The 18,493-nt window shown below is 43.6% G+C and overlaps 1 protein-coding gene across 2 annotated transcripts in view; it reads right to left on the reverse strand.

The window, feature by feature from the left end:
* Positions 1-8,617: 8,617 nt before the first annotated feature.
* The window catches only part of LOC138765969 (gastrokine-2-like), a 69,478-nt gene continuing 59,602 nt past the window's right edge, over positions 8,618-18,493 (reverse strand). The window contains exons 1-6 of one of the 2 annotated variants that reach the window (XM_069943191.1): positions 14,379-14,444; positions 13,121-13,174; positions 12,269-12,406; positions 10,669-10,779; positions 10,015-10,153; positions 8,618-9,483 (exon numbers count right to left, since the gene is read on the reverse strand). In XM_069943191.1, coding sequence (XP_069799292.1) covers positions 9,392-9,483; positions 10,015-10,153; positions 10,669-10,779; positions 12,269-12,406; positions 13,121-13,174; positions 14,379-14,390 — 546 coding nt within the window. In that variant the 5' untranslated portion in view covers positions 14,391-14,444 and the 3' untranslated portion in view covers positions 8,618-9,391. Of the gene's footprint in view, positions 9,484-10,014; positions 10,154-10,668; positions 10,780-12,268; positions 12,407-13,120; positions 13,175-14,378; positions 14,445-18,493 lie in introns of those variants that run through there. The other variant, XM_069943200.1, reaches the window with a different exon arrangement.

Raw genomic sequence — 18,493 nt, forward strand, 5'->3', positions numbered from 1 at the left:
CTAACCAGAACGTTACGAGATTATACAGCCTGAACCCACAAACACAAACAAACAGCTAACTCCACCACCCCACGAACTGGAGAGAATGGAACGGCTGCACATCCCATTTATGGCTGATACTAATGCCGCTTGGCCTATATTAAAAATCAACACCAGAGTGTCTGTATATGAATTGATCAAGCCATATTGCCCCGTGTACCACCGCGCAGGTCCTCTGGTCCACATGGGTCCCTACACTAACTCCACAGTATCAGAAGACCTGCACGTGGTACATGAGGCAATATGGTTTGGCCAAATTATATACTAACTTCTGATGTTGGTTTTAAATGTAGCTGAACAAGCTTTCGTGTCAGCCATGGGTGCGATGTGCAGCCATTTCTGTCTTTTTGGCTTGTGCATATTTAACTCCACCACCCCCCTCTAAAAATCCCCCCCGCAGAGTGAGGCTTCATCCCCATAATAATTCCAAAATTATCTTTATTCCTAGTCCAGCAATTTCAATGCCCCCAGAGTGCCGCCAACATCCGCTTCCAGGTACCACTTAGTGTTTTTGAACGGGGTGACCATCTTTTGGCCACCAACAAAATATTATGCACTAGGCCAGTAGTAGTAATCTCCTCTGGGGGGGGTCTGCAGTATCATCAAGTGTGGGTCTACCAGAATGTTTACCTTCCTGGTCAGTATTTTTCAGCCAAAATGGATTTAAAATTACAGTAAATGTTTGTCATTATTGGCTATACAGTACAGTTCCCATATATCTACCCACAATTGTATCCTATAATCTACCCACCTGATAATGTTATCAGTATGTTGCAGCTAGTTCTATAGATTGTAATGTGAGTAAATATAGAGAAGGTGGACGGGATGTGTCCTGTTAAGGTACTTTGTACATTGTTTCTCCATGTTCATCTGGATACCATTTACCCTGCATATGTGAGTTTGCATACAGATTTCTGGTTTCTTATCAGTAAAAAGAAAAAGAAAATCACTGTGTTCAATATACAGTGGCACCTTGGTTTAAGAGTAACTTGGATTGAGAGCATTTTGCAAGAAGAGCTCACAGTTTTTCAAAATTGTAACTTGGTTTAAAAGCATTGCGTTGGTACTAGAGCTCCATTTACTTGGTGGGAGGTGGAACGTGGGAGGGACATTTTCTGCATAGCGGGGTCTACAGCACTGTACTCTGACCCAGGAAGTCTCCCACACAGTGGCGTAGCCACCGTGGTCGCGGGGGTCGCCGCCGCGACCGGGCCCGCCACAAGGGGGGCCCGCGGGGCCCCCCGATCAATCACTCTTGTGACCGCAAGCATTGTTTTGCTTGCGGTCACAAGAGACTGGCTCCGTCTTTCCCACGGCTTCTGCGCAGCTGCCGGGGGTGTCGCGTCTTACCCCCGGCAGCGCGCGCATCCCAGAACTCCCTGCGCGCCTTGGGCCCTGACTTCCGGTTTCCGGCGCGCAGGGAGTTCTGGGATGCGCGCCCTGCCGGGGATAAGACGCGACACCCCCGGCAGCCGCGCAGCAGCCGGGGACAGACCGAAGGCGAAGGAGTGAGGATCAACGTGGGAGCGCGATGTCAGGTGAGTTAAGTTTTGTTTTTTTATCAGCCTGTACGGGTGGGGGGAAAGGAGGGGGGCATCTATGAGGGTGGGGGGGAAGAGGGGGCCATCTATGAGGGTGGGGGGAAAGGAGGGGGGCATCTATGAGGGTGGGGGGAAAGAGGGGGGCATCTATGAGGGTGGGGGGAAAGGAGGGGGGCATCTATGGGGGTGGGGGGAAAGGAGGGGGGCATCTATGGGGGTGGGGGGAAAGGAGGGGGGCATCTATGAGGGTGGGGGGAAAGGAGGGGGCCATCTATGAGGGTGGGGGGAAAGGAGGGGGCCATCTATGAGGGTGGGGGGAAAGGAGGGGGGCATCTATGAGGGTGGGGGGAAGGAGGGGGGCATCTATGAGGGTGGGGGGAAAGGAGGGGGCCATCTATGAGGGTGGGGGGAAAGGAGGGGGGCATCTATGAGGGTGGGGGGGAAGGAGGGGGGCATTTATGAGGGTGGGGGGAAAGAGGGGGGCCATCTATGAGGGTGGGGGGAAAGAGGGGGGCCATCTATGAGGGTGGGGGGAAGGAGGGGGCCATCTATGAGGGTGGGGGGGAAAGAGGGGCCATCTATGAGGGTGGGGGGAAAGGAGGGGGGCATCTATGAGGGTGGGGGGGGGAAGGGGACTATCTATAAGGGAGGGAGGAAGGGGACCATCTATAAAGGGGGGGGAAAGGGGACCATCTATAAGGGAGGGGGGGAAAGGGGACCATCTATAAGGGAGGGGGGGGGGGAAGGGGACCATCTATAAGGGAGGGTGGGGGGAGAGGGGGGCCATTCATAAGGGAGGGTGGGGGGAGAGGGGACCATCCATAAGGGAGGGTGAGGAGAGAGGGGGCCATCTATAAGGGAGGGGGTAGAGGGGGCCATCTATAAGGGAGGGGGTAGAGGGGGCCATCTATAAGGGAGGGGGTAGAGGGGGCCATCTATTTGGGGGGGCAACATAGGGGGAGAGGGAATACACAGAGGGGGGCATATATTAGGAGGTCACATAGAGTCAGGCTACCCACTAAATGAGGGTGTAAAGGGGACAGTACAGATGTGCAGTGTGTAGAGAGATGGAGATGGTGTCAGAGTGTGGAGCCTAATATGTCTGTCTGGCAGATTCTGTGGATTCGTGGCTCGGAGAAGTTCTCATAACGGCCTAGGACGGATGGAGAAGAAGATGAAAAGGAAAGAACTCCGATCAGAAAAGACGTCTCCTGTGAGTCACCTGATATAACTGCACAGTAATGTATATGGTGTATAGAGCCTGTGTAGAGCTGGGGCCACCTCTATATGACTGGATGAGGTGATTTAGTGTACTGGATTTGGTCAGTAACAATATGGTGGTGATGGTTGTGGTTGTGGTGTGGCGGTAATGTTTCCTCCCTATATACTGGTATTACTGGTAATATTGGTCTCAGTATACAGGATTTGGTCGGTAACAGTATGGCGGTAATAGGTAATATCTGTCTTGGTGTGTGTGTGTGTGTGTGTATATATATATATATATATATATATATATATATATATATACAGTGGTACCTTGGTTTAAGAGTAAATTAGTTTAAGAGCGTTTTGGTTTAAGAGCTCACAGTTTTTCAAAATTGTGACTTGGTTTAAGAGCATTGCTTTGGTTTAAGAACTTCCTGTATTGGGTGGGAGCGCGAGTGGAGAAGGGGCATGGCCTGCATAGCGGGGTCTACAGCACTGTACTCTAAACACCTTCCAAATCATAGCAGATCCCCTTCAGGCTGGGGCTTACATCAGGGGACAGGACTGTGGGGGGGGTAATCTCTTCATAGCTGTAACCCCTCTCTCCCCGGGCAGAGAGTGCTGCATGTATGTGCCCACATCTGTACTGCTCATTCCTTCATGCTCCCTGCAGTCTCTGTCCGCCCTTGTGTTTCCCATCCTCTCCATTACTGTACAGTACAGAATAATAAATATATTTGGGGTGTGGAACCAATTGTCTGCATTTACATGATTTCTTATAGGAAAATTTGCTTTGGTTTAAGAGTGGATTTGGATTACAAGCACAGTCCTGGAACGAATTATGCTCATAATCCAAGGCACCACTGTATATGTATATATATATATATATATATATATATATATATACACACACACACAACAATAGCATCACTTGGTCGTGAAAGGAGGGGGGGGGGGGGGGCCCAAGTTGGCCTCTCGCACCAGGGCCCAGGAGACATTAGCTACGCCCCTGCTCCCACACACTTCAAATCATAGCAGATCCCCTTCAGGCTGGGGCTTGCATCAAGGGACAGGACTGTGGAGGTAATCTCTCCATAGCTGTAACCCCTCTCTCCCCGGACAGAGAGTGCTGCTATACTCTGCCCTGCTCATTCCTCCATGCACCCTGCAGTCTCTGATAGCCCTTGTGTTTCCCATCCTCTCCATTCTTGCTATAATGCGCCTGTACTTACACTCAGCTATACACACTGCCGCTATAATATGCCTGCACTCACACTCAGCAAATGCTGTGTATAAAGGTTTCTGTCACTGTCCTCCTGCACATCTCTGTGATTCTCACATCCTGATTGGTCCATGCTGAACACACACCCCTTCCCCACTGCAGTCATGTGACCACACAGACCTCTGACAGCAGCCCTGCTTCTCTATTCTAGCCTGTTGTACTACACTACTGCATTATGGGGATCTGGAGTTCCATCCTGTATCTACAAACTGCTGCTGTGTTATCAGGTTTATGCCCTTACTATACATAATACTCCACATGCTGATTGTTATAATGTACAGTAACTTATATTCAGCTGTTTCTCATTGTTTGTTTCATTTGTTTTACATGTTATTCAGAACAAAAAAATCATTATTTTTGGGGTGGGAAACCAATTGTCTGCAGATCCGTGATTTCTTATAGGAAAATTTGCTTTGGTTTAAGAGTGGATTTGGATTACAAGCACTGCCCCGGAACAAATTATGCTCGTAATCCAGGGCACCATTGTATATCCAAGGCACCACAGGAAATATCTTCAGTAATTTTATTGACATTTTCATGAGATTTGCACATGTAGATGTAGCAGAGCTAGATTTGCACCACAAATAAAGAATTGTACTGTAATTGTAAAAATTATATGTATATGAGTAGTTGATTAGATAGCTACATCATAATAAGCTGAGACACAGTGAGGAAAGTGAAATGTTATAGTACTAGCATCAGGAAATGGTAAAGGGATAGTAAAAGGTAGTCAAGTAGTAAGTCTGAAGTATAAAAGCTGAAGTATAATACACAAAACTAACCAGGTATTCTTAGTAATATCAGAGGCAGGTGTATAAGAATGTGAGAAGCAATGAGTCCTGTGGGTATGGACAATAAAAGTATAAGCATACACTGCATTACTCAATGCCACAAAGCTTAAAGGGGTACTCCAGCAAAAATATTTTCTTTTAAATCAACTGCGGTTAGAAAGTGCTACAGTTTTGTAATTTACTTTTATTTAAAAATCTTCCAGTACTTATCAGCTGCTGTATGTCCTGCAGGAGAGGTGTATTATTTCCAATCTGACACAGTGCTCTCTGCTGTCACCTCGGTCCATGACAGGAACAGTCCAAAGCAGTAGCCAATCCCCATAGAAAACCTCTCCTGCTGTCCAGACTGGTAGAAATACACCACTTCCTGCAGGACATACAACAACTGATAAGTACTTGAAGTCTTAAAGAGGACCTGTCACCCCCCGTGCCGGGGTGACAGGCTCCTGACCCCCTGCTAGATCCCCCTATACTCACCTAATCGCGCCGGGTCCCGCTTTAAGATTTCAGCTCCCGAAGCCCGGCGCGCGCGCACACAGCAGAGTCCGACGCTCATAGAGAATGAATGGGGAGTCCGATGCTCCGTCATTCTCTATGGGCATCGGACTCTCCTGTGAGCGCGATTAGGTAAGTATAGGGCGCTCTAACGGGGGGTCGGGAGCCTGTCACCCCGACACGGGGGGTGACAGGTCCTCTTTAAGACTTCCAGTACTTATCAGTTGTTGTATGTCCTGCAGGAAGTGGTGTATTTTTACCAGTCTGGACAGCAGGAGAGGTTTTCTATGGGGATTCTATGGGGATTGCATCCCGCATCAGAACTAAGCGGCGCTTAAGAGTATCCGGCCAGTACTGCAGTACCAGCCGGGATGATCTTTTCAGAGACCGGCCTTTCCGTGACCCGACCCTCTTAGGGCCCTATTCCACGGGACGATTATCGTTCAGATTATCGTTAAATCGTTCGAATCTGATAATCGTTCGGTTAAAATAGCAGTTAACGACTAACGACTGAACGAGAAATTGTTAATCGTTTAATAAGACCTGGACCTATTTTTATCGTTGCTCGTTCGCAAATTGTTTGCATTAAATAAGACGTCGTTCGGTCATTTGCAGTAGTGACGAACGCAATAGCGACGACAAGACGACCGCCTAACGATTATCGTTCCGTGTAAATGGGTGAATGAGTTCAGGTCTTTCGCAATAGCGGTCTTTTGGATCGTTTATCGTTAACGATTATGCGAACGATAATCGTCCCGTGGAATAGGGCCCTTACAGTGTGTGAACATAGCCGTATGCCGCTCAGAGGTTTAATAGAATGAACACTTTTTCCTGACAAACTTGCTTTGTCTACACCTGCTGGGTTTTTTTTCTGTGTGAGTGAACTTACCAAGAATAGTACAAATCCTGACATCTTGTGGTGATAGAGCAGAATGCAACATCTCATAGAATACAGTAGGACATTTTACAGCTGTGGGCAGCGATAGACCACCCTCATGCAGCAGTATTTGGGTCAGTATTTTAATTCTAACAGAGGAAAAAGAAAGATTTGTATATGTTGTGTGTTTTGGACCTACTGCTAGTTTTGGTTTACAAACGCTGATCTAAAATACTGACTACTAATATTGACATATGGACTCCATGTACTCTTCATTGATGCTTTTACATAATAGTTTAAGGGGGGGGGGGGGTTCATACCTAAGGATACTAAGATGTTGTTAAATGAAATTTAGCTTCAAAGTGAAACTGCGCAGCTGTGTCAATACAGTAGCGCCAATATTTAAACAGTTTTGGACCTCCCGGCATCATCATGAGAGCAATGAGTGCGCTAGGCAAGTAGGAACCACAAGCTCTATTTGTGTGCAGCAGAAGTATGTGGAAGGCAGCAAAGGACTGTATACTGTAGTAGTCACAGACAGGCAGGAATCATGGGCAGGAGAGCTGTGACCGCTAGCTAAGGGTTAACATGCAGAGGCTCCACCAGGGAATGTCATGGCAGATGCTATTAAGGGCTCACTGCCCCTATAAATCTATAGCGCCCTAGGGAGCTGGCATAGAAGCAGCAGACAGGTGAGGCACGTGGGGGGATGACGATTGCTGTAAATCTTGCTGTTTGAAATGTTATATATTAAGTTTATTCAATCTGATTAGTGTTACATAGGGGGTTGTTTTTGTTTTGTTCAATTAAATCGCCGCTGTGGCTTGTTCGACCACAATGAAGCATCTGTGATTATTCAGGTAAGTTTGGGGATCATGTTAGGGGATCTTAACTCTCACCAGTCACGTATACTATGTAGTAGGTGGGGCCCTGGTAGCAACTTATAAACCCGGGTAAACAAATTTAGTTTTTTGCATTCTATATTTTATTTTTTAACAACTATTTCTAGGAATGTGTATAAAATTGTGAACTACTGAAAACTGGAGGGGCCCCGCTCCATTTTGTCTTTCAAGAATAAGAGTTTAGAACCTACAGTAATCATCCTTAGGCTATGTTCACACTGCGTATATGTCCGGCCGCATATTTTCGCGGCCGGACATATACGCGGTAAACTCCGGCCGGAGATTTACGCTACTTGCGGTCGGCTACGTACGGACCGCAAACTTACGCCGCAGTCTACTTACGCTTCCCGAGCGCCCTACGTAGCGATCTGACAGTGGTCTTTTACTTGGAAATCTTCGCCTAGCCCCGGACACCCCACAGAACCTTTTGGATCGGCACAAAAAGCTGCAAAAATGAAGAAATCACCACTACGTACGGGACCGCATGTAACGCTACGGGCGTAAGTTACGGCATTTTCGTCCACAAACAATGGTCTGGTTCATTTTTTACGCCGCCGCGTACGATCCGGGCTTAAGTTTGTACGTAGTGTGAACTGTGCGGCCGTACATCGTATACTTTCCATTGTACGCAAACTACGTAAGTCTCCGGCCGCTTATTCACGGAACCCGCTACGGCCGGAAACTTACGTAGTGTGAACATAGCCATTAAGTGTACCTGTCGTTATAACTTTCAAAATCTAAATCAGCAGTAGATGTGATATAAAGTGAATTTACATTCATTATTTTTTTTAGTTATCATGGAGAACACGGCACTTTCTGTTTTCTGACTCTTTTTTTTCTCAAAAAACAGGAAACAGTCAGAAAACAGGAAGTCCTGTGTATCCCAGACAATCTGAACGCTCACAGAGAGAAGGCAGTCATGTGATTGTTGGACACATTGAGCCGTGACTCTCTGTACTGGCCGGAATTCCTGTGTTTAGTCTCTTTTTTACAACCAGCACAAGTCAGAAAATCTGCCTTCAGGAGACTGGACCTGGATTTCTGGTAAGTATCGCTTTATTTTACAGCATGATAACAGCAAAAAAATAATGAAGGTATATTGCAAACTTGCTTTATATAATATCTACTGTTGATTTAGATTTTGAAAGTAATAACAACAGTGACACTTCTGTGGGATATGTGGGATATTGCGCCATCTGGTGAACACTCCATGAATTACAATCTCAGTTGTGCGGATTGTGGACTTGTGTTTCTGCCCATTGTGGTCTTTTATTCTGGTGTTTACTACTTATTTACTATTTATCCACATGAGATGAGGCCGAGCATTAATTGATGGGGCCCTGATGTTTAATACAGTCATATTTCTGAGATGCACCTATCAAATACTGTACATGTATGATATATAATGCTCCAATTCAAAGTAAACTTACTACTACTGTGTTTCAATTAGTTAATAGCTTTATAGACAAAAGAAAATACAATCATATTTTTTTTTTCTTTTTATTGTTGGTCTTTAAGTCTTTACCTATAGCTTAATACATATAGGCTATTTGAACATTGCAGCTTGCAGCTGGCACATCGGGATTTAAAGTGAATCTGTCAGCCCTTGGCCACTTACTAAGCTGGTGGGTTCGCTGGATAGATATCAGGTAAAGCATTAAAGGGGTTATCCAGCGCTACAAAAACATGGCCACTTTCTTTCAGAGACAACACAACTCTTGTCTCCAGTTCAGGTGCGGTTTCTAATTAAGCTCCATTCACTTCAATGGTACTGAGCAGCAAAACCCCGCCCGAGCTGGAGACAAGAGTGGGGCTGTCTTTGGGAGAAAGTGGCCATGTGTTTTTTTAGCGCTGGATAACCCCTTTAAGAATATACCTTTGTTGCCTGTGTCTGTGTTTTACTTTCATAAGGCATTTATTTGGGTTTGTTAATAGAGTCAAGGAGGCGGGGCCTATTGTTCTCTGGTTCCTAGCATGTCTCATTGCGCTATAAACTCGCCCCTTTGCATAAGCAGCGATACGCACTGTGCATACAGTACAGTGAGGTGTAGCGGTGATAGGGCCTAGAGAATGATAGTCCCCGCCTCCTTGACACTATATATAAAGACTTTTTTATGAAAGGAAAAAGACAGACAACAAAGGTATGTTCTGAGCGCTTTCACTGATATCTATCTGGTGACACCAGCTCAGTCAGCAGTCAGGTGGACAGATTGGCTTGAATGTGGACCGCACCACCATGTTCTTAGACATTAGACAGATTACAGATTGAATCCTGCACAAAGACCAATGCGCAGGCAGAATAAATGAATACCAGCACATCCATTGGCACCAGCAAAACCTTCATGAGGACCTGCAGAAAATAACATTTAGTCATATTCAATGTATTCATTATCCATTTTGTTTCATTTTCAAGTACTGTGGAGAATATGGTCTGAAGAAGCAAAAACCTTGGTATTACAGGGTGTGTTTGGTTAAAAATACCCCATCAGTATTCTGAGTTAATGAAGGTTGTTACTCTATTGTGGACCTTCTTTAATAAGCCACAGTGGCTGCAAAGAACATATCTTGGTCTGGAGGATATAGCACATTAGGTATTTCATTGATCTCAATGAGTGTTGTGTAATACTCCTAATCCACCTCTGGAGGTGCTGCAGAATAACTGCACACTCACTGCTGAGTTCCACCACAGTCTATAATTAATCATTGGGTGTATAGGAAGCTGGGTACCATGTTATCAGCCTACATCAGTCTAATATTGGGAGAACCTTCTAGTACAAAGTAGATGGGTTTGGGGACAGAGAACGCTGAGCACTGATACTGTCCAGTCAAAAAGTCTCTTTAATATTTGGCAGATATACCTATCCACCGTGTCTGTACTTACTAGCGTATTCGCGAGCCCAGTAGGTTGGAATTCCCCAGCAAAGGCTTTGCACAGCATTACCATACTGGGCAAGATCGTACACCTGCTGGTTAGTCACAAAGTAATGTTTGCGCAGCTCTTCCAGTTCCTTCTTCTGTTCCTGTAGCAGGAAAAAACATCAACGTCAAAAAGTACCCCATAACTGTACACTAGTGATGAGCGAATACTGTTCGATCGAATAGATATTCGATCGAATAGTAAGGTATTCGATCTATCGAATATTATTGAATAGTTCGCAGAATATTCGATAAATATTCGATAAGCATTCAAATCCCCCAGCTTCCGGTTCTTACCTCCAAGTGGTCAAATAGATGTTTTTCAATAATCAAATACTTGTTCCCATAGACTTTAATGGGATTGAATATTCGATCGAATATTCGGGAGATATTTGTATGAATATCGAATATTCGAATATTTCACTATTCGCTCATCACTACTGTACACGTTGTTATAGCATTGTATAAACTGTTCTAATGGGGGAACGCTTCTAATCTATTATTCTGTACTCAGGTATAATGTAGGAGGATTCTGCCCCTTACTCTTATGATTTTAGCCCAGTTTATGCGTTAGGTTTAGATTGATATGTAGAGATATGTGGTACAGATAGCTAATTACCCTCTTAGTGTGAATCCACTCGTTTATCTTTCCAAGGCCTGGGAAGGTGGCGATGTCCATGTGTGCCAATACACAGATTCCTTTGTAGGGCATGTGGTAGGCAACTATGTTCTGGAAAAACAATAAGACAATAATGAGATCATTGATTGATGCAGGTTTTAAACTTGTTCTTAAAATCGTCTCTCAAAGTAAAATTGTATCTAAACACTGGAAATAAGAAGTGACTCCGCAAGGCAATTGTGTGTGAATTTCTTTATTCCCTATGGATGCATTGTGCTTCCAGTGATAGCATTATTAGTATATAGCTATGCGATCACACCGCCTACATCTCAACTAGTGAAAGTGAATGCGGTCGCGTTGTGGCATGTAAATTATCATGACTATAACCTGAGAGTTGTCAGAAATCAGTCAGTGGTGGATTTGTGTGCCAGTGATGAGCGCAACAAACTTGATAAATGTGCCCCTATATGTTACTGGAGTTCTCTGAAATTGAAGAGTATCTGTCCTTAAAAAAAACTTTTGATGTGGCATCAGGCATGTCAAAAGCTATTGATCACAGCAAGTCTAACTGCTGAGACCCACTGTGATCAGGAGATATACTGTAGTTGGGAAGAAAAAGCAACAGCAGAACTTAGTTTCAGACTGGCCCACCAGAGCAAATGATCCTGGGGGCCCACCAATGAAGAACCAGTGAGAAACAACATGTCAGTCAGTGTTAGTGCAGATTCTAAAGCTGGGGGCCCACAGGAGGATCCTCCAGTCCTCTGGTGGGCCAGTCCAACACTGGCAGCACCATCCATTCCCTGGCTGCTTTCTAATTCCGACAATGTAGCCTCATAGACTTACATTGTCAGAATAAGCAGATTGCTGCTCTCTCTCTCTCTCTCTCTCTCTCTCTCTCTCCCTAGTTATTTCTCCTGATTACAGTGGGTCTCAGCAGTGAGACCTGCTGCGATCAATAACTTTTGACATGCCTGATGAGATGTTAAAAGTTATTTTTTAATGACAGTGACTCATTCAGCATGTATGGATGATTTACAGGTGGTCCTCGGGTTACAACGGTCTCGAGTTACATCGTTTCGTGGTTACAACGCTTTATTCGACGCCTTATTCCGACTTACACGGTATCGACGTAACTCGAATACATGCAGCGGCAGAAGAATACAGTACAATACTATACTGGTACAGTACTCAGTTATGCGGTTCTAGACTGAGGATATTGATAATTATGTAGGGTACTATGTTAGGATAGGCTAAGTGTTTACATGACAGTACTGTTGTTATGGTACAGTATTGTATGAACATATGATCCGACTTACATCGAAATTCGGTTTACAACGCTGCGTAAGAACGGATCACTGACGTAAGTCGAGGACTACCTGTATTCTGCGCCATTTTCTTCCATGTCTAGAATTGCAGCTGACCTCCATCAAAATAAATAGGGTTGAGCTACAATAACAAACCCGGCCCATATATAAGATAGAGCTGTTTCTTAATCAAACTATTCATGTACTATGTACACAGTACTATGATTGGTGACACAGATGTCAATATATAGCAGATAAACCCTAAAGTGAGTCAGGCATCCCAGGCCCCTTACCTGACTGTAATCGAAGACGGCATTGGCTGACTGCCTTCCAGAGTACACGTTAATTACAGCAACCCTGACTTGCTCATTGACAGTCACGGTGTGGTATTCGTTCTCTCCATTGTATCCTGTGCCTGGGTATTGGAACGACTGGAAGACACATTTAAAAAATAAGGTTAGGCACTGTATGATCAGGTGATACACTTCAGTGTACGGCTTCTCCAACTATGAGGCACCCCCTAGATGTTGGTGAGGCATGATAGGGGTGACAGGTTTCATTAAAGCAACTATACAACCCTTTCATGGACTGCAACAATATATGGTTCAGCAACAATTTTGACTTAATGTAATGCTGAACGTAATGTAATGCTATACAAAGGTAAACTGATCAATAGTTTAAAAGTTTTTGCATGAACTTCTCCACAGATAGTGAGGCCCTGGCGTCCCCTTGGTCCATTGGGGGAGGCCCCAGAAGAAAAAGCGTAAGCAGAGAAGAAGGCTCTGGGAATTTTATCCTCACCCCCAACATTGAGTCCAACACTTCTTACAACCTATATAAGGTGTCGGGAACAGCAACTGGCAAACTTAGATACAAGGGCCCAATGGGCTTTTGCTATTAGACCAAATAGGGTAATGTAAGGGCCTTCAGCAAATATTACTTGTAATTCAAGTGCAGGACAATTTGTGTTGATGGATCAGTCCACATTAGATTATTGTTTATAACAAACACAGCACCTTACACCTTGTCAGACTATATTAGTGAAAATGCCCATGTAAACAAATTATTATTGACTATGTGTAACTGTGTGTAAATTCAAGGCACAAAAGGACCATAAAACAATTTAAGGGTTAACAATCTCTTACCTCATCTCCCTTTAGTGGGCTTATGAAGACGGCCAAAAAGCCCAGAAGAAGCAGCTGGGGAAAGTGGGAATAAGGAAAAATGTTACCAAAGAATTTTCTCTATACAAAAATTTAAAATATGCCAAGAAAAAAATAACTTAATAGATGATAAGAAATCTTAGCTTCCTTAAAAGGAACCTGTCTCCATGAAAATGCTACCTAAGCTATCGGTATCATGTTATAGAGCAGAAAGAGCGGAGCAGATTGATATATATCTTTATGGGAAAAGATTCAGTACAACTTGTAATTTTAGATTGAAATCTCTAATGTTTTATATGCTAAAGAGTCCAGTCCATTGAGAGACACCGCCCACTGGACTCCTTATCACAGAATGAGCAAGGACTTCATTTAACGTTTTTTTAAGTTATACTGAATGTTTTCCTTTAAAGATATATATCAATCTGCTCAGCTCTTCCTGCTCTATAATATGATGGAGATAGAATAGATACCATTGTCTTGGGGAAAGGTTCCCTATAATAAATGTATAATGAGCAGCCCTAGCATATTCTCAGTCTGTCTGTACAAGAAGTGCCCCAGCTGCTATATGTTTTCTTTTTCTCCAACCTAAGGCTATGTTCCCACACAGAATGGGACTAGAAAGTTATACAGATTTGTAAATTAATTATATTTAAAAATCTTAAGTCTTCGAGTACTTATCAGTTGCTGTATGTCCTGCAGGAAGTGGTGTATTCTTTCCAGTCCTACACGGTGTTCTCTGCTGCCAGCAGGAGAAGTTTTCTATGGGGATTTGCTGCTGCTCTGGACAGTTCCTGACATGGACAGAGGTGGCAGCAGAGAGCAGTGTGTCAGAATGGAAAGAATACACCACTTCCTGCAGGACATACAGTAGCTGATAAGTACAGGAAGGCTTGGGGTTGTTTTTAAATACAAGTAATTTACAAATCTGTATAATTTTAGACACTAGTTGCTTAAAAAATAAAAGTGCCAGCAAACAAATTGAGTAGAACTGACACATTAAAGACGATTTATGAACACTTGAACCATGACCAATCAAAAACTTTTACATGTCACTAGGACATATCAAAAGTTTAATATGCTAACAGGTACACTTAACTTCCCTCATATCTTAAGAGGGAGGGAGATAAATAAATAAATACATTTTTGACCTTTTATTCTAGTAAATACAATAATAACAACAGAATATAATATGGAACTACATCTGCATTATGGCAATGTACATATTTGCCTCAGCACTTACCATTGTGCCCATTGTCTGTGTTGCCTTCAGGTAAAGAATGGAGGGTTGTCATCATCTGCACATTTATATGTTCCTGTAGAACCATGTAACAATGGGGCGAGATAAGCCCTAGAATTCCAATCTGTGATACACCAGAGTAAACCCTACGTGCGGGTGATGCATGTTTGTTTAATAGGATTGGCTCAATATTCCACTCTTATGACCCTTTCCCTGTATAGACCTATGATAATCCAGGGATCGGACAGAACTGCAAACAATGAGGGTGTGGAGATGTCGTGGAAAATGGAATGATTGTTCAATTATAAAGGAGAAATTACGTTTTATACCAAGTGATGGCCCAAAAAGTAAAGACGTGAATCATAATCTAGTTATGTGATCCGATAAATAATAGGCAGGTCTCCGAATCACATGACCTGGAAGCTGATCACCATGTGTGAAATACAACATATCGGCCATAATAATAGGGGAGGTGTATGTAGTGACCTGACCTCATCCCGTTCCATCACCTACAGTGATACAAAGACGCCAACAAGTTTGCAAACCGATAACCGGCAGCACATAATCGGTGTGTATAGGGAGTGAAAACCACAGGTAAAACAAATCTATTCCATTAGCTAGGAAATTTATTTGACCTGCTTACATATTATTCATATAAATGCAAATGCAGCACAAACTGATGATGACGTTTAATCTTTTTTTGGTTTAAAACCCAATGATTTGTTATGGTCGGATTTGTGGAGCCAAGGTTTTCTTTGCCCCGGTTGGTTAGAATTTTATCTATAATCTATCATCTATCTATCATCTATCATCTATCATCTATCGATCTATCTATCATCTATCTATCTATCTATCTATCTATCTATCTATCTATCTATCTATCTATCTATCATCTATCGATCTATCTATCATCTATCTATCTCTCTATCTCTCTATCTATCTATCATCTATCTATCTGCTATCTATCTCCTATCTATCTATCTATCTATCTATCTATCTATCTATCTATCTTTCTATTATCTATTCTATTATCTATCAAAGTGCTTTAGGCACCGGTCAGAAAGTTATCCCTTTAGTGGTATTGAAGATGCATTCTCTACTTTTACCACAAGGTGCCAGTGTTATGTTTGAGCTTTGTTATATATTGCACAGCTGTAGTCACTATAGGGTTACTGTTTTTGTACCACATGGTCTGTGCCAACCAATGAGAGATGCTTTTCTTTTTCTGCCTATCCTTGCACTCCATACATACACAACACAACCCCTAGGGGACAGTCCAGTCTAGTCTAGAGTGTGATAGTGAACAGACACGTATGAAGAACGCAGAGACTGTCTTTCTAAAAGCTACACTTACATACACTATGAATTCAGAGACCACCCCAGCCCACGCCGTGAACCTCTTGAAACAGTGCAGGGCAGTATCCTAGAACAGAAGAACTGACCCGGATAGAGGAAAGCAGCCATAACCAAGGCCTATGTACTCTATCTCGCAGCGCAGGTGACACCGGGACACGCTCGGACACTTAGCTCAACTCAGGTAACCAAGACTGGGGCTTGTGTCACCCTCATAGTATGGGCTCCCCCGACACTGTAGGGCAGAAGGTGCTTTAGCGACATTCAGGTCGACACACAGGCACAAGTATGATTCTCTCAAGTATTTCTTCTGCAAGTATTTCTTCTCTCATGTTCCAGAAGAGCACATTACTGCACTGGGTTGGGGCCCTCCCGACAAACTCCTCTCCACTCTTTTGAACTCTCTACTCAACTGAACCAGTACTGCTATTCTACCTCAGCACTTCAGCATCTTTCAGCACAGATTTAGTGAACTGAAGTCTGTATCTCAAAAGTCACTCGTTACTCTACTATCCTGTATTGTAAGAGATTTCCATCAAAGATCAGTTTATTTATTCTTATATTACGTATTTATATATACGTAGACTACATTGTCCTTGGGTTATTTCCCCTTTCTTGGGGTGGCCGTACTGACAGTCTTGGTGGGTCCTCTCTCCTCTCCGGACCACTGTGATAAGAGCCCAATGGACACATCACAACCCGGCAGGTCACCGACCATTGGGGGTCAAGACAGCCAGCCACATAAACTAAAAGCAGGTACAACACCATACCTGTGTGCTGAGTTAGCACTGGCATCACGACTATTGGCTGAGCTGTATTCCAACCACTGACATAACATTATCCCGGCGGTTGGGCACCACACAAACCGGTGCACATCATCACCTATCTTCACTGCTCAAAAAAGATATTTGGCTTGCGGGTAAAATAGATGGGAAATGTAAAAAGTGCCCTCTCCAGTGATATCATATCATGGGGTATGTAAGTAGAAACAGCAATAGTGATTACCCCATTTAAAACATGTTATTGGAACAAGAGCCAACACCAGTGATGGGTATACCCCAGCAACATGTCACTGTGTCAGTAACTTGTCGTGTGTCCTTGAGCAAAGGGTGTCTCATATTGTTCACAAGTCTCCTTATTGTCTGCTGAGGCATGGCATCCCACTCTTCTTGAGGGCGGCCCTCAAGTCACTGAGGTTCTGGGGTGCAGCGTTGAAAGCCTCTACACCGCAGCTGAGTTGATCTCATAGGTTAGGTCTGTAAAAAGTGCGGATCACTCCATGTGAGGTCCCCCAGTCTCCAGCAGCAGTTCCCTAATGATGTGACCTCGATGAGCTGGAGCATTGTCCTCCATGAAGTTGATATTAGGCGGCTGTGTTGTTTATGCAGAGACATAATGATGTTAGTAGTATGGGCTTGTCACTGTACCATCCTCACAGTGTAGGGCAGTTCTATATAGACTAGACACACCTGCCCACACTGTAACCACCACCACTAGACACAACTGCCCACACTGTAACACCAACTCCACTGGACACACTTGCCCACACTGTAACACCACCTTTAGACACAACTGCCCACACTGTAACACCAACTCCACTGGACACACCTGCCCACACTGTAACACCACCTTTAGACACAACTGCCCACACTGTAACACCAACTCCACTGGACACACCTGCCCACACTGTAACACCACCACTACCAAAGGCGACAGTGGCTGATGCATAGTGATCTCCTTCTATGCTGGATGACAGACCAGTGGCCTCTGTGCTGTTCACTGATGAAAGTCGATTTACGCTAAGCAGAAATGATGACTGCCAATGATGTTGTGTTTTCCATATATTTCACCTGCAAGCCAAATATCCCTTACTTTATGTAGTAGTATATGTCTATCTATCAAGATGAAATTTAAGTTGCATATACATTAAATACACAATCACAAGTCCGTCTCACACCAGCGGACTAGAACAAGACACCCTAACGGTGAGTAAATCAATATACATAAGGGGTGAACACCATTAAAACATCACTTTTAATATTCTTCTAAAAAACATATAACCCCACAACCAAAACCCAAGTCCAAATGAGTCTGTAATTACACCAGTAACTGGTGTAATTACAGACTCATTTGGACTTGGGTTTTGGTTGTGGTGTTATATGTTTTTTAGAAGAATATTAAAAGTGATGTTTTAATGGTGTTCACCCCTTATGTATATTGCATATACATTAGACCAATGTAAATCTGCCCACAATGTATTGTGTATGAAGTATTCCAATTATCCTGAAATGGAACATGTCGAAGAGATTGAGTATCATCATTTTGGGCTACAACATGCATAATCCTTTGTTAGGTTGCTAGCAGAGGTGTTGGACACTCACGAGATCTTCTAGGCTCCACCATGTTTGGACTCATTCCAGTGTGGCTTATTTTCTCCGGAATGTTCTTGTCTACATGGATTCTCTTTTCTATAACTGTCTCCACATGTGATCTGTGTAATATTAACAGGCATCCCCACCCAAAATACATACATAGTTCTTCTTTTGTGAGGTTATCCTTACATTACCTGTGCAGCCATGGGACATTACAATTACTATTATTATGGGCTCCACAATGCTCGATAGTTTATGATGCTTTCCATGGGAAGTTATCATAGCTTGGTCTGTTCCTGTTCTCTGTAGGCCATAATAGCATAGTATGCAGTGCTTTTTTTGGTAAAACATCAGACATCATGACTGAAACCCGATGCATTGTTTTTATTATGT

This window comes from Dendropsophus ebraccatus, chromosome 1 (assembly GCF_027789765.1).
Source record: "Dendropsophus ebraccatus isolate aDenEbr1 chromosome 1, aDenEbr1.pat, whole genome shotgun sequence".
NCBI classification, from domain to species: domain Eukaryota; kingdom Metazoa; phylum Chordata; class Amphibia; order Anura; family Hylidae; genus Dendropsophus; species Dendropsophus ebraccatus.